General features: G+C 56.8%; 1 protein-coding gene across 1 annotated transcript in view; it reads left to right on the forward strand.

Annotated features, from left to right (window-relative positions):
• Window positions 1-18,456, forward strand: part of EYA2 (EYA transcriptional coactivator and phosphatase 2) — a 113,136-nt gene that overhangs the window by 77,279 nt on the left and 17,401 nt on the right. The window contains exon 9 of the mRNA XM_081291096.1: window positions 11,500-11,589. Coding sequence (XP_081147222.1) covers window positions 11,500-11,589 — 90 coding nt within the window. The remainder of the gene's footprint in view (window positions 1-11,499; window positions 11,590-18,456) is intronic.

Raw genomic sequence — 18,456 nt, forward strand, 5'->3', positions numbered from 1 at the left:
AGGCCACTTCTCGCTTCACCTGTTGGGCCACTTCTAATCAGAATCCTACGGTGAGTGAGGTGGCGGAGCACAGGCCTCGGATCGAATCCCCTCTTCCTGGATCCAAGCCCTGGGGCGGTCCCCTTCCTCTGGGACTTTGCTCCTCTGTCAACGGGAATAAGAGCTCCTGCCCACCCCACCCCATCCCACGAGAGAAGCCGGGGCACTGCGGCGGGTCCCCCCGGGCACCAGGCCACCTGCGGGCAGCAAACGAGAACTTTCTTTTGCTGAGAAACTGGGTCATTTTCTTCTTGTTGCTTGGTGCTCGGTCTCCATCTGGTGGCGGTGTCCGGGTGGGAAGGGCCCCGCCTGTGGTTCTGGGAGAGATGATGGGATGCCCCGACTCCTCTGAGAAGGCCTGGCCCCTGCGTCCCCCGCGGAGCCGGCTGGGCCTGGGCGCGGTGGGGGCTGCTCTGTGAATTCAGCTCCTTTACCATGGCGTGATCTCATCTGGGAGAGTCGGCAGTCTGTGGTTTTCCAGGAATTGGTCTCTTTCATTCATTGTGCAGTTCATGCGGCGAGCTCTCAGAATCAAAATCGAAGTATTTGCTTTTATGAGTTTGTAGCACATGACCCACAGCCAGGGCCCTCGGTCCCGCGGCTGGAGAACCTGAATCTCCCACGTGTGGCACCAGGTCAGACGCCTCACATGAGTCATTTCCCAAAAGACAGACCCGCCTGGTCAATGTGGCCATCTCCCTGTACCCAGGAGGACCCCACCCAGCCACCAGGCTGGTGAGTGGCAGAGAAGGGATCAGACCCAGCACTCTGAGCCCCTCGGCCACCAAGCCTCCTCGTGTTACCGGGACCCGTTCCTCCCATGCCAGCTGTCCCACGAGTCCCCAGTTCCTCCCATGCCGGCTGTCACCCGGGGCACGGGGGGCCACAGGCCATGCCCAGCTCTGAAACACAGTCTTTTCATGACCCTTTTATATTAGTTGCCAGGATTTAAAACCAGGAGATTCCACATTAAAATTCAGATTTCTGTCCCAGCATTTCTGGCAACTCGGGTGGAACCCAAGGACATGACGCTAAGTGACAAAAGACACATGATGTCACCCAAATGTGGAACCTAAACGAGCCGTTCCCATGGAAGGAGAAATTGGAGAGTGGCCTCGAGAGCCCGGGGAGGAGGGGCGGCCAGCGGGTGCAGAGACGCCGCCCCTGCCTTGGTGGCTGACCACAGTTAACGGTGACGTCGGGTGAATTTCCGACAAGCTGGAAGCGGGACTCTGAGCGGTCTCAGCACCAGGAAACGGAGAGAGTGGAGCCATGTCCTGCTCCCGGCACCGCCTTGTGTTGAAGGAGCACGTTGAAGCCGGAGTCCAATCATAGCTGCTCTGAAGAGAAAGATTCAGGCTCCTGGGTTCTCTTGAAAAGTCACAGGGTGCGGCCACGCGGCCCTACGCCCCCCAGGGCACCCCACGGGGAGGGAACTGCCTGCCTCCTTTAAATAGGGCAGGCGCTGGCCAGTCTGCGGCAGGCCCCCCACAGGTGGCCCCAGCCCTAGGCCACGTGTTCTCAGGGGCAGTGGGAGGAGCAGAGCTGCAGGCTGTGTGCGCCGCCCAGGCCCCACTCGGGGCAGGGAAGTGGGTGTGAGGAGGACACCCAGCTCCTGGGTGGCCTTGGACAGGTCAGTGCAGGGCCAACAGGGCGGCTGGGGTCATCTTTTGGGATGTAAGTCAGGCCTTCCGGAAAGTGTTCCCAGGTTTCTGACACACTCCAGATCACATTCAAACTCTTCCCTGGGGTCTAGAGGGTGAAGGTCAGGGTCAGGGTCAGGGTTAGGTTAGGGTCGGGGTTAGGCTGAGGTTGGGGTGCCCTGATTCCTGCCTATCTCCTCCATTTCCCGGCGACTACTATACTCCCTGGCGTCTCTCCGCTGCTCCAGCAAACTTCACTTGCTCCTACCCCGGGGCCTTTGCACCGGCTGCTCCTTCTCCCCCCACCCCATGGCTGGCTCCTTCATGCCATCAAGTCTCACTCATATGTCACCTCCCGGGAGGGCTCCCTGATCACCCCATTGCTAGCAGCCCTCCCCCACACACACGCTCCATCTGGCTCATTTCTCCCTCTCCGTAGTACCTCACCTTGTGTGTGACATGAAATGCTTCTTAGGTTTTCATGTCCCCTTCCTCCTCCTTAGGTAAGCTCCACGTGGCAAGGGACAGTGGTGTCTGGGAGGGAGGAGACGGTATAGCGTGGTGGTCCAGAGCAGGGGTCAGCAAAGGCCCAATAGGCCCCGCACGGCCCCCCCTTGTCTTGGTGCCTAGTTTTATGGAAACACAGCCAGGCCCCTCATGACTGCCCAGGGCTGCGAGCTGAGGCGGGGACCCTGCAGGCCTCAGAGCCTGGAGCGTTGGATCTCACCCTGTGGAGGCAGAGCGAGGGCTCTGGAGCCAGCGCGCTCAACTTCAAGGCCACGTGACCTCCGACTGGTGCTTTTGCTCTGTGTCTGGGTGTCCACTGTGGGCCTGACACAACGCAGGAGGACTGAGCTCCCAGGCCCCCGAGGAGGGTGACTCCAGGTGCTGGGGGTGGGCCTGCTGCAGGGGCAGCCTGTGTAGAATGACACTGAGGCTTTGGAAGCCTGCTCTGAAGCTGTCCCCTCGGGGCAGGCCACTGTGGTGGCCCACGAGGCTGACAAGGACGGCATCGGGCCGGGTCGAGGCTGAACTTTCCCACTTATAGCACTGACAGTCCCGGGACCCGGGGAGCAGTCCTGGACACATCAGGATGGTCACCGCCTGTCCAGGCTCACAGCTCCATCTGTCTATTCATTTTTGCCTTTAAATTTACATCCTAGGGGCTGGGGTCGTGGCTCAGCGTAGAGCGCTCGCCTGGTACGTGAGAGGCCCTGGGTTCGATCCTCAGCACCACATAAATAAAATAGAGATATTGTGTTCAAGTACAACGAAAAAATATATTTAAAAAAAATAAAAAATAAAATAAATTTACATCCTAGCCGGGCACGGTGGCCCACACCTGTCATCCCAGCAGCTCGGGAGGCAGAGGCAGGAGGATCGCGAGTTCAAAGCCAGCCTCAGCAAAGGCGAGGCCCTGAGCAACTCAGTGAGATGCTGTCTCTAAATAAAATACAAAATAGGCTCAGTGGTCGAGGGTTCCATCCTCAGTGCCCACCCCTCATATGTACATCCTAGTAAATGTTGCAGAAGCCGTTAGACTTGCAGCCACGGGCGATCTCCAAAAGTCAACACAAATCTGAGGCTGAGGGTTGACCCTCAAAAGAGGCACGGGGAGACCTTTCCTTCCACTTGACTGTGGCTCACTGTGTGTCCGCTCCCCCCCCCCCCCCCCCCCGCAGGGACAGAGTTTGTCCTGCAGCCTGGGTCGGGATCCTGTGAGTGCAGACAGGTCCACCTTCCACGTCTGGGCTCCCCTCTGAAGCTGCCAGAACCCGCGCTGGCCTGGTCGGGAGTTCCTCCGCCTGACTGTCTGAACGCGCGGTCCACCTCTTCCTGCTCTTCCACCTGCATTTTCTTGTCTTCCCCTAAAAAAGTTTTTTTTTCTTTTTTTCAACAAGCCGAACTGTTTTCCAGGAGTTTCCAAGTAATTAAACTCAATTAAAACCATTAAATTCTTTCCTTTAATGACAACTTTATTATTAGGCGCCAACCTCGAGGAGGAGGCTCTCCGGTGTGCGCTAATCCGTCCCTGACCTCTGGCTGACACCTCTAGAGATAAGCCCTGCCGAATGGGGAAGCTGCTTCGTGAATAGCTTTAATTAAGACTTTTCTTCCTCGTGGCAGAGTGATTATTTGCTCAGCTTGTAAACAGCGACTTGGTGGGGGTTTTAAAGGTGGGCCACCAGGCGCGAGGGCTTGGGCTGGTTTGCGGGTTTTGTTTTTTCTTTAAAGGACAGGGAGGGAGGAAGAGGTGAGAGCCCATTGAACCAGCGCCCCGCCCAGGGCCCCCCCCAGACCCACCCTGGCTCCCGGGCAGACGGGCGCTGACAGGAGAGGGACGGGCCTGGATCACCAGCTGCCAAGCCGAGCACCTCCCTGGCCCTCGTTTCAGGTGGCACCTGAGAAAGGACAGGCAAGGGCAGGTGATGGGTGTGAGCAGGACAACTGGCCCATCACAGTGCTCGCTGTGGGCCAGGCCCCTGTCACCGGCTCGTCACCCGTCACCCTGCCTCCAGGAGGTGGACGCCGAGGACACGGGCACCATGAGGGCTACTGACCTGCCCAGGTCCCTAACAGTAAGAGCAGAGCCCCGATTTGTAGCCAGGTGCCTGGCTGCAGGGGTGGGACATGACTACGGGGTCACATCCAGCCCCCAGAGAGTGGCACCTCCCGCTCGCGGCTGGAGACTTCTTGTTGTTACTGTAGCTCGTCACCTGGCTGGAAGGCTCGTGTCATTTAACGTCTCTTGCTCTGCAGTTCCAAGGTCGATTTCCTGACCCAAGAGACCCTGACTTTTCATGATTCTCAGATCAGTAGGCCACATGTTCTCAACTGGGGGTGACTTTTGTCCCCAGGACACATTTAATAAAGCCTGGAGACACCTGTGGCTGTGTTCTCTGGGTGGGGGTACAACTGGCATCGAGCCGGTGGAGGTGGGGGCGCTGCTCACACTCTGCAGGGGACAGGGCACCCCGACAGAGTTGCCTGGTTCAAAATGCCAACAAAACCGAGGTAGAAACCCCTGATTTATAGAATGCGAAAAACGTCCAGTCAAAGGAATTCTGTAAACAAGCAAAAGCAATGTTAACCTTCCCACCGATTCCCCCTTTAAAAAAACAATCCAAAACCCTTCTTTTAAAAAAAGAAACTAATTAGCCCGTTGAATTTGTTTACCATGCACCAGAAGTCTCCCAGAAACACTTCTAGAGAGCTAAGGGTGTTTCCTAAACAGTAGGGATGGATGAAATTGCGGGTGCGTATTTAAAGACAACTGCAAACTCCCAGGCACCTACTGCGCCTCCTGGCCAGACTTCCTAGGGCAGTGCCTCCCGGGGAGCAGAAAGCAGGGAGATAATGCCTCACCCCAGCTGCCCAAGACTGGCAACAGAGGCCCTCATCTCTCCTGGGACGGCTCCGAGGTGTTTGGAGCTGAAAATAAAGCAGATAACAGCTCAGGAGGGCTGAGCCCGGGCCAGGTGGAGTCTAAGGCTTAGAATGTCATTTTGTGCATCTGGAGGAGGGACCCTGGGAGGAATAACAGTAGAACTGCCCCCTCGAGGCCCCTGCTAGGAGGAAGCCGGAGCCCGGCCGGGACACCAAGAAACCTGGCTCCCCACAGGCGCGTGTGTGTTTCTGAAAACTCTGGAACCGTCGCATCTGATAACATTAATGACCCTCAAGTTGGTCACCAAACTAAGTGTCCCACAGCACCCCTCTCTTTTGCCTCCCAGGTGGCACCTCAAGTGCGGCAGGCTGGGGGGCAGAGGGGACCGTCCTGAGCCTGCAGGGCTGGAATGGGCTGCCTCAAACCCGGCCCAGGTCTGGTTCCCGCGGAGCCCTTTGGCACCAGGAAGGGGCCCGGGAAGGGGACTCACAGTTGACTCTGCCTTTTCATATCAAATCCAGGAAATTAAAGGCACAGATGCTCCCCCCCCCAACGCGTGTCATGAGGCGTGAACACCCTTGGCACCTCCAATACCAAGACGCCCCGTGACTGTGACAGCCAAAATGCACACCCCGGTTTCCACACCATGTCTGGGGAGCAGCCACACCTGCTGAGAACTTCTGTCCCAAGACCCGTCTTTAGATGACGTGCCCAACACAGCTCTTGCAAACGGCCTAGCTGCGTGCTTTGATAGGCTCACAGCCCCCAAAGATGTCCACGTCCTGGTCCCCAAAACCTGTGAGTGTCACCTTATGTGGCAAGGGGGACTTTGCAGATGCGATTAAGTGGCCCAATGTAATCTAAGGAAAAAGAAAATGTACCTGCTTGTGTGACCAGAATGTCCAGACGTCCACGTAAGTCACGGTGAGGTCCAGACCCAGATACTTTCATGTGGCTCTCACGTGGATCTGTCACCTCCTGGGCAGTGACGGGGGGCAGCCCCCATTCCCAGCTTACACTCTACCTTCCCCCCGGGGAACCAAGGGCCTCTTTCCCCACAGTTATGGCTGAAGTCCTGCGGCCAGTTCCCATGGGCTCCGCTTGACCACCGGGCCTTTCCTGAGCCAATCTCTATGATCCTGGCCAGGCCTTCAGTTCGTGGTCACCCTGGAAGGCCAGCAAGGGATAGATCGGCTTCTCTGCACAACACACTGCCTCCCTGGTTAGCCAGCCGCGGGTGTTACAGGTGCCTAATAAAGACACCGTGTCGGGGCCCAAGACCACCCTCAGACTCGACTTACCAGAACTCCAGGCCTCAGGAAAGTGGTTGTAGTCACAGCGAGTTTATCACAGTCAGGGACACGGGTGAAGTCACCAAGGGAAAAGGCCCAGGGCAGAGTCCAGGAGAGAGCCGCCTCCCCTCCCGGGCGCCCTCTCCCAGCGGAGCGCAGACACTCCCCCTGACTCCCCCTGACTCTCCCGGCACAAGGAGTGGCAAAGGGTGCCCGGTGTTGCTGGGGAAGCCCACCTGGGCCCTGGTGTCCTGGTCTCTCTGGGGGCCAGTGGTACGACCTCATAGTGCCCGACCCAGGCCTGCCGACAGCATTTCCTGCACAGCCAGCCTCTACAGCCTCACCGCAGAGACCCCGAGTGAAATCCACCAAATGCCTCAGCTGGACGGGAGACCTCCGCACACCATAGACGTCTGGGGCATGCAGTTGGGGGTGGGGACAGGGACAGCCCATCCTCCTGGGCATGAAGCACCTGTCCTGTCATGACGCTGAGCCACAGAGGGTACACACCCCCTCTGGGCAGAGTGACCCTATTGGGCATTAAGGACACAGCCCAAGAATGGTGGGTCAGATCAGTCGTGAGCTTTGACCCAAAGCCACCTGTCCAAGCTGAGTGACATTGCACAAGTCAGCGGTGATGACACATAACAGTAGCTGTGACCAAGCTAAGGTCCCCCGCGCTCGCTCTGTTCCAGGCCTGGCTCCGCGTCCCCGAGTTGTTAACTTGCGGTTTTTAAGTGCGTCAGCATCGGCACAGAAAGAAGTACATTTGCCCAGGATCCAGTACCTGTCCCTCTCACTAGAAGTATTGTAACCTGCACTTGGAAAAACTCATTGAATCTTTTAACACCAGATCAAGTACGCGAGCCGCTTACAGAGGAGAAAACCAGGCCCTCTCAGGCTAAATGACTGCCTGGGGACATCCCCTTGTCACAGGCCGGCAGCCCACTGCTGAGCCCCTGCCCAACGCTCTCAGTTAGACGGCTCCTGTCCCTATTTCCCACATCTTTGTTGGTGCCTTCAGTTGTATGTGGTGATGGGATCCGTGGTTACACCCTTGTCCATGCCCATGATCAACAGTGCCCTTGGCCATGTCTCTGGGGATGATCCCTTCCCTCCCTCCTCTCTCCCCACTCCCTTTCCTCTACTCCACGGATCCCCCTTAGACTTTCAGGAGACTCCCCCCACCCTACCTTGCTGCTTTTTCCTCTCTGGATTCCACAAAGGAGAGAAAACAGACCACCTTAATCTTCCAAGTTGGCTCATTTCACTTGACATAATGTTCTCCAGTTCCACCCGTTTTCTTGCAAATGACATAGTTTCATTCATCTTTGTGGCTAAATAAGACTCCATTATACGCCAGGTGCACACCTGTAATCCCAGTGGCTCAGGAGGCTGAGGCAGGAGGATCGTGAGTTCAAAGCCAGCCTCAGCAATAGCGAGGCACTAAGCAACTCAGTGAGACCCTGTCTCTAAATAAAATACAAAATAGGGCTGGGGGGTGGCTCAGGGGTTAAGCACCCCTAAATTCAATCCCCGGTACCAAGAAACTCCATTATGTTATGATTATTATCCAACAGGAACAGTGAAGGAGTCCAGAGGACCCCGGCACAGGGGCCCCTTTCTGTGGAGCCTGGAACCTGCCTTCCTGGTGTCCAAAGGCTTGTGATGGGGATAAATAGTGCACTAGTGTCCCTTGTTTGAGTCAAACACATTTTATTGTCATCTATGACAAAAAACGTTCTGAGCTTAGAAAAGTTGGAAATACAGAAAGGAAATTCTTTAGTGGACAAATCGACTTCTGCTTCATTAAAGCAACTTTTGGGTAGATATTTGGACTCTTTGTTTTGAAATAAAAACAGTGGCCTCGGGCTGGGGTTGCCGCTCAGTGGAAGACACCCGCAGATTCTCCAGGCTACGGGGAAGCCCTTCCACCCACCAGCCCGGCCCGCAGAGCCCCTCCTGGGAGGAAGCCTGTTGTGGGAAACCCCCCTTCTGTCAGTTCTCTGTTCTGGTTTAAATTGATCCTTATCTCACAGTGATCCACTTATACTATTGCTTATTTGGAAAAATAAACACTCATTTTTCTTTAATCCAAATAGTACAGAGTGATTAGGAAAATGGTCCTCTGCGCGCTCTGGACTGTGACTTCGGTGCTCCTGCTGGGTTGACAGAGACAGGTTCTTTGCTTAGGGGTGGGAGGGAGGTGACAATCCCCAAGCTGCTGCCGTCCTGCTGCCAGCCGGGCTGGGCACGGTGTTTACACACCTGCTATCTCATTTAACCCTCGCTCCCATTTAACCCTCGCTCCCTCGGGCGGTAGAGATCAGAGTGGCTCTGAGGGGTCAGAGGCCTTTGGTCAGCTGAAGAGCATGGCGCGAAGGCTCCATATTTTAACTTCTATTTGATTGGGTGCAACAGGGTGCCCCTCCACGCTGCTCTGGGTGGCTGGAGCCACAGAGACGGGTGGCGTGTTTCTGGGGTGTGTTGGGGACAACAAGTTCCACAGAGGACGCGAGATGAAAGGGAAGGCTCTGGTCCCGACGCAGTCCACCTGTGTTCTCTACTGATGACGTGGAGTCCTCACCAGTCTGTATGTTAACTCCTCTGTCTCTGCAGCCCTGGGGAAGCGCCTTCTCCCTGGACAACGTGTTCTGTCTGGGGTGCAGGAGGCACGGGGTCCCCGAGCTCTGGTGCCCCTCTGGGGCTGGTGCCGACTTCCCTGCCCAGGGGCCCAGCGGGTCTTCAGTAAGGAGTTGTGAAAGGAGGCCCGTCTGGGCAGCTCCCGCATCAGCGCAGACCCCAGCGGGTCTCAGGAACCTGAGCGGGGGCCTGCCAAGCCGGGCGGGGGATCCAGAGTGGCTCCAGACATTCGGGTACTTTTGGTCTGTTGTAGTCGTTTAACTTTTAATTGCACCGTAAATATTCAAATATCTTCTTTTGAAAAAATTTAGATTATTCTGGATGATACAAAACTTTGCTTTGACCGTTACCTTTAATTCCTACTCTCTCCTCTGTGCCTTCCAAAAGTAACCGCTGTGCTGACTCTGGGGGCACAGTCGGGGGAGGCTCCGTGGTTGAGCCTAGTACCAAAGACAAAAACAGAAAAAGAAAACTAGAATCACTCAGTCTGCTGCCTGGGATTTTCATTTCTTAACACAAGAAACACACACACACACACACGGGTTAAATTCATGTCATTCTACAAGGGAACGTCCATGGAAACCAGCCACTGCCCAGGGACCGCGTGACCCTTTCTTTCACCCAAAGGCAACAACTGTCATCCTGGGCTGATTCTTCTGTGGTCACCTCCCTCTGCATTTCTAGGTGAAGCGCTGATACTGTGGCTGTCTGATCGTTTTCTGGGTCAGGCCTGATCTCGGCTTCGGGAAATATCCCATGAGAATTTACTCCTCCGTCGCCCTCGGGCCCACTCACCGGCTTTGCTTCCCCAGTCTCTCACCAAGCTCCCCGCGGCCACTCCCGTGGGGACCGGGGGACCGGGGGGACGGGGGGACCGGGGGACCGGGTGTGGGCTCCACAGCCTAACCAGGGGCTGGGCCTAAGGGCTGTTTCCCGCCTCCTCCCTCACCGCAGGCAAACCTGCTCCTCTCTTCCTCCCTCCCTCCCTCCTCCCTTCCTCCCTCTATTCCTTCCTTCCTTCCTTCCTTCCTTCCTTCTTTCATGTGTGTTTTCTGGTTAGTTTGGTTTGTAATTTTTAGGGTCAAGAGGGTCTAGGTTCTTGATCGTGTATTTTCATGATGGAGGTGAGACGGCCGCCCAGTGAAAGATCCCAACAGGAAAACTAGTCCCTGGAGGGGGGACAGGCCTCCTCTCTCTCCCGACCCCAGCCCTGGAGTCCTGCTCAGAGGCGGAGCTGCTCTGGAGCCAGGTGACCTGGGGCCAGACCCCAGTGCTCGCTAGCTCCTGTGGCCTTGAACTAGGCACCCCGCCCTGTGCACCCCAGTTTCTTCATCTGTAAGATGGGAAAATCACTGCTGCCCTCGTAGAGCTTGGCGGGGACTAAATGAGATCATACTCTAGGGCGTACAGAGAAAGCGCTTAGTGGGTGTTTGTCAGGAATTGAGGACCGGGTGTTGGGCACACTCTAGATGAGTGGTTCTTCACCGTGGCAGCACATGGGAACCACCTGGGGACTCTGAGCTTCTGGGTGCCTGGAGCACCCCACAGCGATCCTGGTCTTGGTGTGCAGTGCAGGCGGAGGCTGGGATTTCTTTCATGCTCCACACAGCATCACAGTGTGCAAGCAGGACTGAAAATGAGTGCGCTTCTTATTCCCCATGTGCATCCGTTAGCATAGGTGAGGTACGCTACAGTAACAAACATCCCCAACTCTATTTCTCAGTCCACCTTTCACTGTGGTGTAAGTCCATTACCAGAGGCAGCTTGGTTGGTGCCACCTTTACCCTGGAACCCAGGCAGACAGAATAGCCTTCATCCAGCACACGCTCCCTCCTGTGAAGTGGGAAGAAAGCCAGCTTGACGCACCCTGCATCAGCTCACGGAGGCCCTGGCCAAAAGGGAAACTCCACTTCTGCCCACGTAGTATCATCCAAAGCCAGTCACATGGTCACACCTGAGTTCAACAGGGTCACTGTATTGGGGACAGCAGACTCTTTCTGATAGCCAAGTTTGTAGACCAACGGTCAGGCCCTCCCAGTGCCCACACACCTCTCCTGAAGCCTTCCCGGCGTCCCACAAAACCAAAAAGTGCTGTCCCTGGGCGCTGACGTATTTACCAAGATCTGAGTGGGTGCTCCAGGGTCCGGACAGTAGTTACTTTGGGAAGGCACAGAGGAGAGAGGAGGGATTAAAGGTGACGGGCAAAGCAAGGTCTTGTAGCCCACGCTGGCTACAGCCACTTCCGTAGGACGTGTCCTTGTGACAGGGTCACTGAGGTGTCTGCAGAGCGAGACTTAACACTGGAGCGGGTGGATACGAACGAGCAGCTGGCCCTGGAGGCTGGGTGCCGTCACCAGCCCGGCCCCCACGGGCACACTCCAGGCCACTCGAGAGCTGGCCGAGGAGAAGGACCCAAGCTGCCCTCAGGGGTGGGCAAGGAGGCTGAGACCCAGAGGCTGCGCCTGCATGGGACTGTGCCTTCTCTTTCCCACAGGACACCACGACGTCCGTGCGCATCGGCCTGATGATGGAGGAGATGATCTTCAACCTGGCGGACACACACCTCTTCTTCAATGACCTGGAGGTTTGCAGTCCCTGGTCCCCATTGGAGTTGCCATATTTAATCGCATCCTCGAGGGGAGAGCAGATGCTTCTTTCCATCTCTTCTTTCTTTTCTTTCCTTTTTACATCTCTTTTTCTTTTAGAGGCTTGAAACTTTTGCTAGCAACCCCCAAGAAGGCCCAGAACTGGGCCAACAATGGCTTATTGGAAACACTTGGCCGGATTATCTCCCTGCCTTCCTGCGCAGCTCTCGGGCCTTCTCCCGGCCCTGGCGATGTCCAAGGCAGTCCTGCTAATCCAATAAGGGCTGTGTCGCTTCTTCCTCCTGAAATTTGCTATTTAATAAGTTTATTAAGGCAAATTAGGGCAGATCCTCCTGGGTCAGCGACGATTAGCAGTGGGCCAGGATGGAAGCTTTTAAAAACAATTTATATTCCCCTGAAAGCATGTTTTACAAAGAAAGAGAGTGAGAGCGAGCGGAGGGACTAATCTTATTTAGTGTATCTGCTCCTGAGCCCCCAGGCAAGATGCAAGGGAGGTAGGAAGGAGGGGGGCAGCTTCGGAAATAAACTTAAGTCATTTATTTCCGACAGTCTCTGTCGGAATGATTCGGGAAGGACTTCAAATGGAAAACATATTTAAAAGAGAACTATTTAAGCAAAGGGATCAAGAGCTGCGTCATGAATTTTTAAAAAATTCAGGCTCAGAACTGCTTTTGTCATGTTCAGAGTGAATCTGAGCTTCCTGGTGACCAAAGCAAGAAGGGAAATATGAATTACTTCCCTCAAATGGAGGAACCAGCAGCTCTCCTCAGGTGAAGAGAGGTTGGAGTGATAGAAAAGATCAGCGTGAGGCTCTTCTGGCTTTGTAGATGACAATCAGGTTTTTGGCTCACAGATTGAAAAATAAAGGCATCTTACCATGAAACTGTATGTGAAAGAACAATTCTGTTTATCCTACTAGGAATAGTTTTTCTCAGTCTCTAGAAAATCCCTGGGGACTGAGCCGTGGAGCTGAAATATAAAGGTGTGGATTCCAAACCTGTCCTCGCCCAGGGCAGTATGAATATTCATCCTCAGGAAGGGTCCTGGGGCTAGAGACGAGAATCCTTGTAGTCTTGGGTTCTGTCTTGTGCAAGCCCCTGGGCCCCAGTCTTCCCATCCAAAAGATAGACTTGATGTTCTCTGCCCAACGAGAACCCGATTCAAGGAAAGGGTCTGGGTGGAAAGTGAGTAAGGAGGAGCCTTGGTGTCGGGGAGAACGCCTCTGGCAGCGAGGCCAGCGCTGTCCTTGGCCAAAGCAAGGTGCAGGTGCTCTTTAGCGCGCCCCCATGGCTGGAGGAGAAGAGGAAGAGAGAGGGCTGGGGGGGGGGGGTGTTTGTTTGTTTGATGGCCATTAAATTCAGCAAGTGTTTCTGGAACCTGTAACAAAGACTGAGCTGACTGGGAATATCAAAATCTAACTTGCTTTAAAATAAACAGGGAGGGCACGGCGGGCCCTCCCAGTCAAAAAGTCCAGAGTAGATCTCCTGTTTGCACCGGGGGCACCCTGATTTGCATAAACCCCCAGGGCCCAGGCAGAAACAGCCAATCAAATCCAAAAGTGAGACGGTCTGTGACAGCAGAAGGGGTGCAAGGAGCATCAAAGGTCAGAGGTGAGAGCGGTGGTGGGCGGATGGCGTCCTCCAGGGACGGTGCTCCAGGGGACTGAGGGCAGGCACCGGCCAGCTATCGATCCCAGCAGGTGGGACAGCAAGTGCCAAGGCCCTGGGGTGAGCACAGGAACTCGGTGACTGTTTAGGGACAGCCAGGAGGACGAGTCTGGAGAGGGAGGTGCCATAGAGTCAGCTGATCCCAAGTGCTGTGCAGAGCCACGGGAGAGGGGACACTAAGCAACAGAGGCCACATGACCTGGTTTTCCAAAGACCACTCTGGCTGCTGCATGGAGAGTGGGCAGTGGGCAGGGAGGCGCGGGGGTGGGAGCAGGTGAAGAGGTGGCCGTAGGCGACCAAGCAGGGGAGAACGGTGGGTTGGAGCCAGGGGTCAGGAAGGGCTTTGGGGACAAGGTGAAGCCCAGGGACTTGCTGAAGCATGGGGTGGGGCAGAGGCTGGCAGGACTCCTGGCGTGGTCTGCCCGTGTGTGGTCAGTAGATGAGTAAAGTGGAGGGCGTGGGCATGCCGTGGGCACCCTCCTCGCATCACAGGCTCCCAAGGGCGCAGGAGGCTTGCCGCGGACCTGGGCTGGCCTGCAGGACTCCCGCGGGCTCCAGGCCGTGTCTTCAGAATCCCTCCCGCTCTGCTCTTTCTTGCTGGCCCCAAAGTCCAAGTCTGGGTCCCACCTCTTGTGAAGGGTCCTAATCACCAGCTGGAGCTGCTCAGGGAAGCCAGTTTGTTTTTATTCTCTGATGTTTTTTCAAAAATGTCCCCAGTGCCAGGAGCCCCCAGGGCACATCGCAGAATTGAAACCACGTTACGCCAGGAGAAGTTCAGACTCCCACAAGTGAAAGCTACTGTTTGTTGGTGCAGGCGCCTGTCAGAAGGCAAGCAGCAGCCCCAGGCTTCCGGGAGGCCAGGCAGGGAGGGCCCATGGCCTGCCAAGGCCAGCTCCAGGCCGCTCCCTCAGATGGACCCGCTCAGGGAGCAAAGTCAGATCCGCAGTGCCACCTGCAAATAAGGATTCCCTTCCTGCCTCCAGCAGCTTCTCCTCAAGAACTTACCCCCGGCTAAGTGCTGCGGGCTCAACCACACTCCAAACCAGCCAGAGGCCGGCTGGATGGCACACATCCTCCTACTCAGGAGGCTGAGGCAGGAGGATCACAAATTCAAGACCAGCCTCAGCAACTTAGATCCTGTCTCAAAATATTTTTTAATTTTCTGAAAGGGGTGGGGTGTAAGTAGAAGTAGAACACCCTTGAGTTCAGTCCCCAGTGGGAACGAGACCCATGACCTCAAGGCACTGGCCTCTTGGTCGGGAGGCAGACCATAAAGAACTGAATATATACTATCATGTCCAATAAGGAGCAGTCAAAAGAGACCAAGAAAGAAAGGGCAGCAGGAGCTGCTGTCACGGGGTATTGTCTCGCCAGGAAAGTCCTCTGACATTTAAACAGACATCTGCAGAGGTGAGAGAGAGGGGCCACGTGGGCATCTGGAAGACGTTCCAGACAGAAGGACAGCAGTGCAAAGGTCCTGAGGCATGTCCCAGGTCGGTGGGTTCCAGGGAGAGGAAGGAGGCCAGTGCCGCTGAGTGGAGGGGCAGGAAGGCCTGGGGCGGGCACTGGGGCAGGGCCTTTGGCCACGGCCAGGCTTTGGATCACACCCTCAGGGTGACAAGGGGCCACTGGACACCTTTCAATGACATGACAGGCTGACTGTGGCTGCCCAGGGGAGAAGAGAAGCAGGTGTCTGTGCCAGGTCACTGGCTCTCAGGACCCCAGGTGGCAGCACCCCCAGAGGAGAGCCCAGAGGCACGAGGGCCGGTCAGGATCGTGGGGATGTGCACCCAGGGCTCAACCTTCCCCTGGCTGTGTGACCTGGGCCAGCTGCCCCGCCTCTCTGAGCCCCAGTCTCATCCTCTGTTAACTGAGCCGAGGGGAAGCCCCACCTCTGGGTGGTAACTATGAAGGGGGCCAGCACAGGGTCCCACAGTCTGGGCTCTGAGCACCCCAGGGACACGCGGGAGGGTGCCACCTTCAGGATGGTTCCATCTTCCTCGTAGGCAATTATGTTACTGTGAATCTGGAAAACAGAGCTAGCTTCCCTGCTAACCCTCACAGCAAGGCGCACAGAGGCGTGGCACCCTGTGACAGTGGCCACCCATCACAGCGGCTCACTGAAGTCTTGTGACACAGCTGCTTGTGGCCAGTCACAGCGGGGGACGTGGTGGCCCCGCTGTAATCCCACTCCCCGGGGGCTGGGGCGGGGGAGTCCCCTGAGCCCAGGAGTCCAGGTCCAACCAGGCAACATGCAAGTCCCCATCTCCGAAGAAAGGAAAGGAGGGCCCACACCAACAGTGACTTAGTAATGATCTTTGATAATTTTAAAAGGGAATAAAGTCGAGTGAGAGTAGGGCACATTATAAACAGTCGTGGGGCATTGTTGAGAAATCTGTGCTCGTGACATCAATCTGTGTAATGCTCACTTCACACCGAGCGTCGGTCAAGACCCCCTGGGAGCCCCGTCTGGGCCAGGCTGACCCGTGGAGTCTCCAGCCGCGGGAGCGGTCTGCTCTGCTCCGTCCAGTAGCGCAGCCGCCCGCCCCGTGAGGGCACCCGACGTGCTGAGCTCCTGACCCGGGGCCGGTGCGGCCGAGGCACTGGATTTGTCATCGTGTTTAATTTTAGGGAACTTTAGGGTAAAGAACACATGTGACAGGTGACATGTGGGACAGAGGAGAACGTCTGCCTCCTGGTAGAAAGTCTGTAAGCCATGACTGCACCTCAGCTGCGACAGAGGTGGCCACAGTGACCTGCACCTCAGCTGCGACAGAGGTGGCCACAGTGACCTGCACCTCAGCTGCGACAGAGGTGGCCACAGTGACCTGCACCTCAGCTGCGACAGAGGTGGCCACAGTGACCTGCACCTCAGCTGCGACAGAGGTGGCCACAGTGACCTGCACCTCAGCTGCGACAGAGGTGGCCACAGTGACCTGCACCTCAACTGTGACAGAGGTGGCCACAGTGACCTGCGCCTCAGCTGTGACAGAGGTGGTGACAGTGATCACGAGAGCTGGCACCTCCTGGACGCTTGCGGACGCGCAGCCTGGTTTGGGAGCCCATCTGTCCCCTGTCTTCTCAGCATCTGGAGGCTGCACGCCTCAGGATGCCGGGAGCTTGGCTTCTGCGGAGAGGCCTCTTCCTGGTGGGGACAGCCACCGTCTTGCCGTGCCTTCACGTGACCTCGTCTCCGAGGCGGCACTGGGACCCTGGGAGCTGCGTTCCTCACCGCGTCCCCTGCGCTGTGCTCCTGGCTCGAGAAAGAAGGTGGGAAGCCCAGGCCTCTAGAGGCCGTGGGCAGCGGCTCAACGGGGACCGGGCAGAGGAGGCGTCGGAGCAGCCGGGAAGGCGGGGATCTGACCCCAGAGGGAGGGACACCCCGGGGCAAACGCAGACGGCAGCCGAGAGCCCCACCCGGGCCTGGGCCTGCACTGCGCAAACCAAAGCTCACAGTCACGGCCTCCAGCCCGAGGCCTCCACCCCGCTGCCCGGGACTCCTCGGCGTCAGAGCAGCGCAGGGACCCTAAGGCGTTTCCAGAAAGAAGGACGAGGACGGTGTGACGAGGGGTCATGACACGGTGGGGGCTGGGTGTGGGCACACAAGGAAGTCATGGGCACCATCCCAGAGGTAGCCGACAGGTGCCAGCCGGTGACTGAAGAGCCACCTGCCTGTCCCCCATCATGTAAGCCGACAGCCACGGGAGACCCGCGCCCCCGCTGCAGAGACAGGACGACGGGCACCGAAATCCCCACAGCGAGGCGCACCACGCCCCGACTGCACCTGGCACCCCGCGCACGGACCCCCTGAGTCCTCACCCCCGCCTGCAGGGAGTGTCCTTCCCTCTGCAGTGCTCAGACAGGACACTGGGGCCCAGCGGGGACAAACTCCAAGAGCCAGCGGATGCGGTGTGGGTCTGGGCTGTCCGTCCGTCCCTCGTGGAGTCGCACGTTTGAGGTGACTTGTGAGCGAGGATGAGCAGAGCCTTGGAGACCCTCAGCCAGGAACAAGGGGAACGTGAGGGTCCCGGCGGGGCAGCCCTGGGAGCCTTCCGGAGCCCCGGAGCTTTGGGACCGACCCGGCTGGCGGGGTCAGAAGCTACTGGAATGGGGGCGGCCGGGGCTGCTGACCGTCTGGGTCACGGTTCCGCAGGAGCCTTGGGGAGAGTGTGTCACGATGTTAGGTCTGAGCTGCTATCACCGTGTCCTTCCCCACGGGCCACAAAGACAGCGCAGGCCAAGCCCCGTGTGCTCTCGGGACAACTGAACATGGAGACAGCGCAGGAAGACAGCCCGGTCCCCGCCAGGCAGCACACCCCCCCGGCTGCTCTGGAGAGGAGAGTAGAAGGACTCCGGCCTGCAGCCGGGGTGAGGGTCAGCAGCCTCACTTTTAAAGTCCACCTCCCTGAAGGAGGAGTGGCCAGGAAGCTCCTGGGGCGACAAGAGTCTTTTTTCTAAAGCCAATCGGTCAACAGTTCTGTTCTGCACTCCGTCTCCAAGAGCTGGTGACAAAAGTCACGGGCTGGACAACAGGAGAGCTGGGGAAGGGCCAGCCATCGGCAGCTCCACCCAGCAGGCTCTCCCAGGTGTCTTCACCAGCGCTCAGACAGGCACAGCAAGAATTCTGAAGTATCAACCCTGGGGGCGCAGGAGAAGGTGAGCCAGGAAATTCCTGAGGGCCATGAAAATAGACGAGCCTTGGGCCAGCATGGTGAGGGGCAGGGGACAAGTCACCCAACCACGCCAGCGTGAAAAGCAGCGTGACGGCAGGTTCGTCTGTGTCAATCATGCAGCCACCCCGTGAAGAACTGTTGCTGTGAGTTGGAAAAGCCAGGTGAAACTGACCCCTTCAGAAAGATGTGGATCACCAAAATGAGCCGAAGGGAAATAAAGAATCAATAAATAATCCCAAGAGAGTGTCAAACTGCTAAAGTCGTTCTCCCCAAAAATGGCACTGGGTCCCGCTGGTTTAAACAAGAGTTCCGACGAGCCTTCCAGCAAAGTTCAGTCCCACTCTACGCAACTTCACAGCCAAGAGGAAGAATGTCCGCTCCACGCTTTGAAAGGCTGCTGTCACCCTGAAACTAAAGCTGGATTCCGAGCTTATGGACAAGTGGACACATGGCATCCCATGAAGGTGGGGGTGTTCCTGCCGTCCCAGCAGATGGGACCTCCCCT

This window comes from Spermophilus citellus (genome assembly GCF_964194105.1).
Source record: "Spermophilus citellus genome assembly, chromosome: 4".
NCBI classification, from domain to species: Eukaryota; Metazoa; Chordata; class Mammalia; order Rodentia; family Sciuridae; genus Spermophilus; species Spermophilus citellus.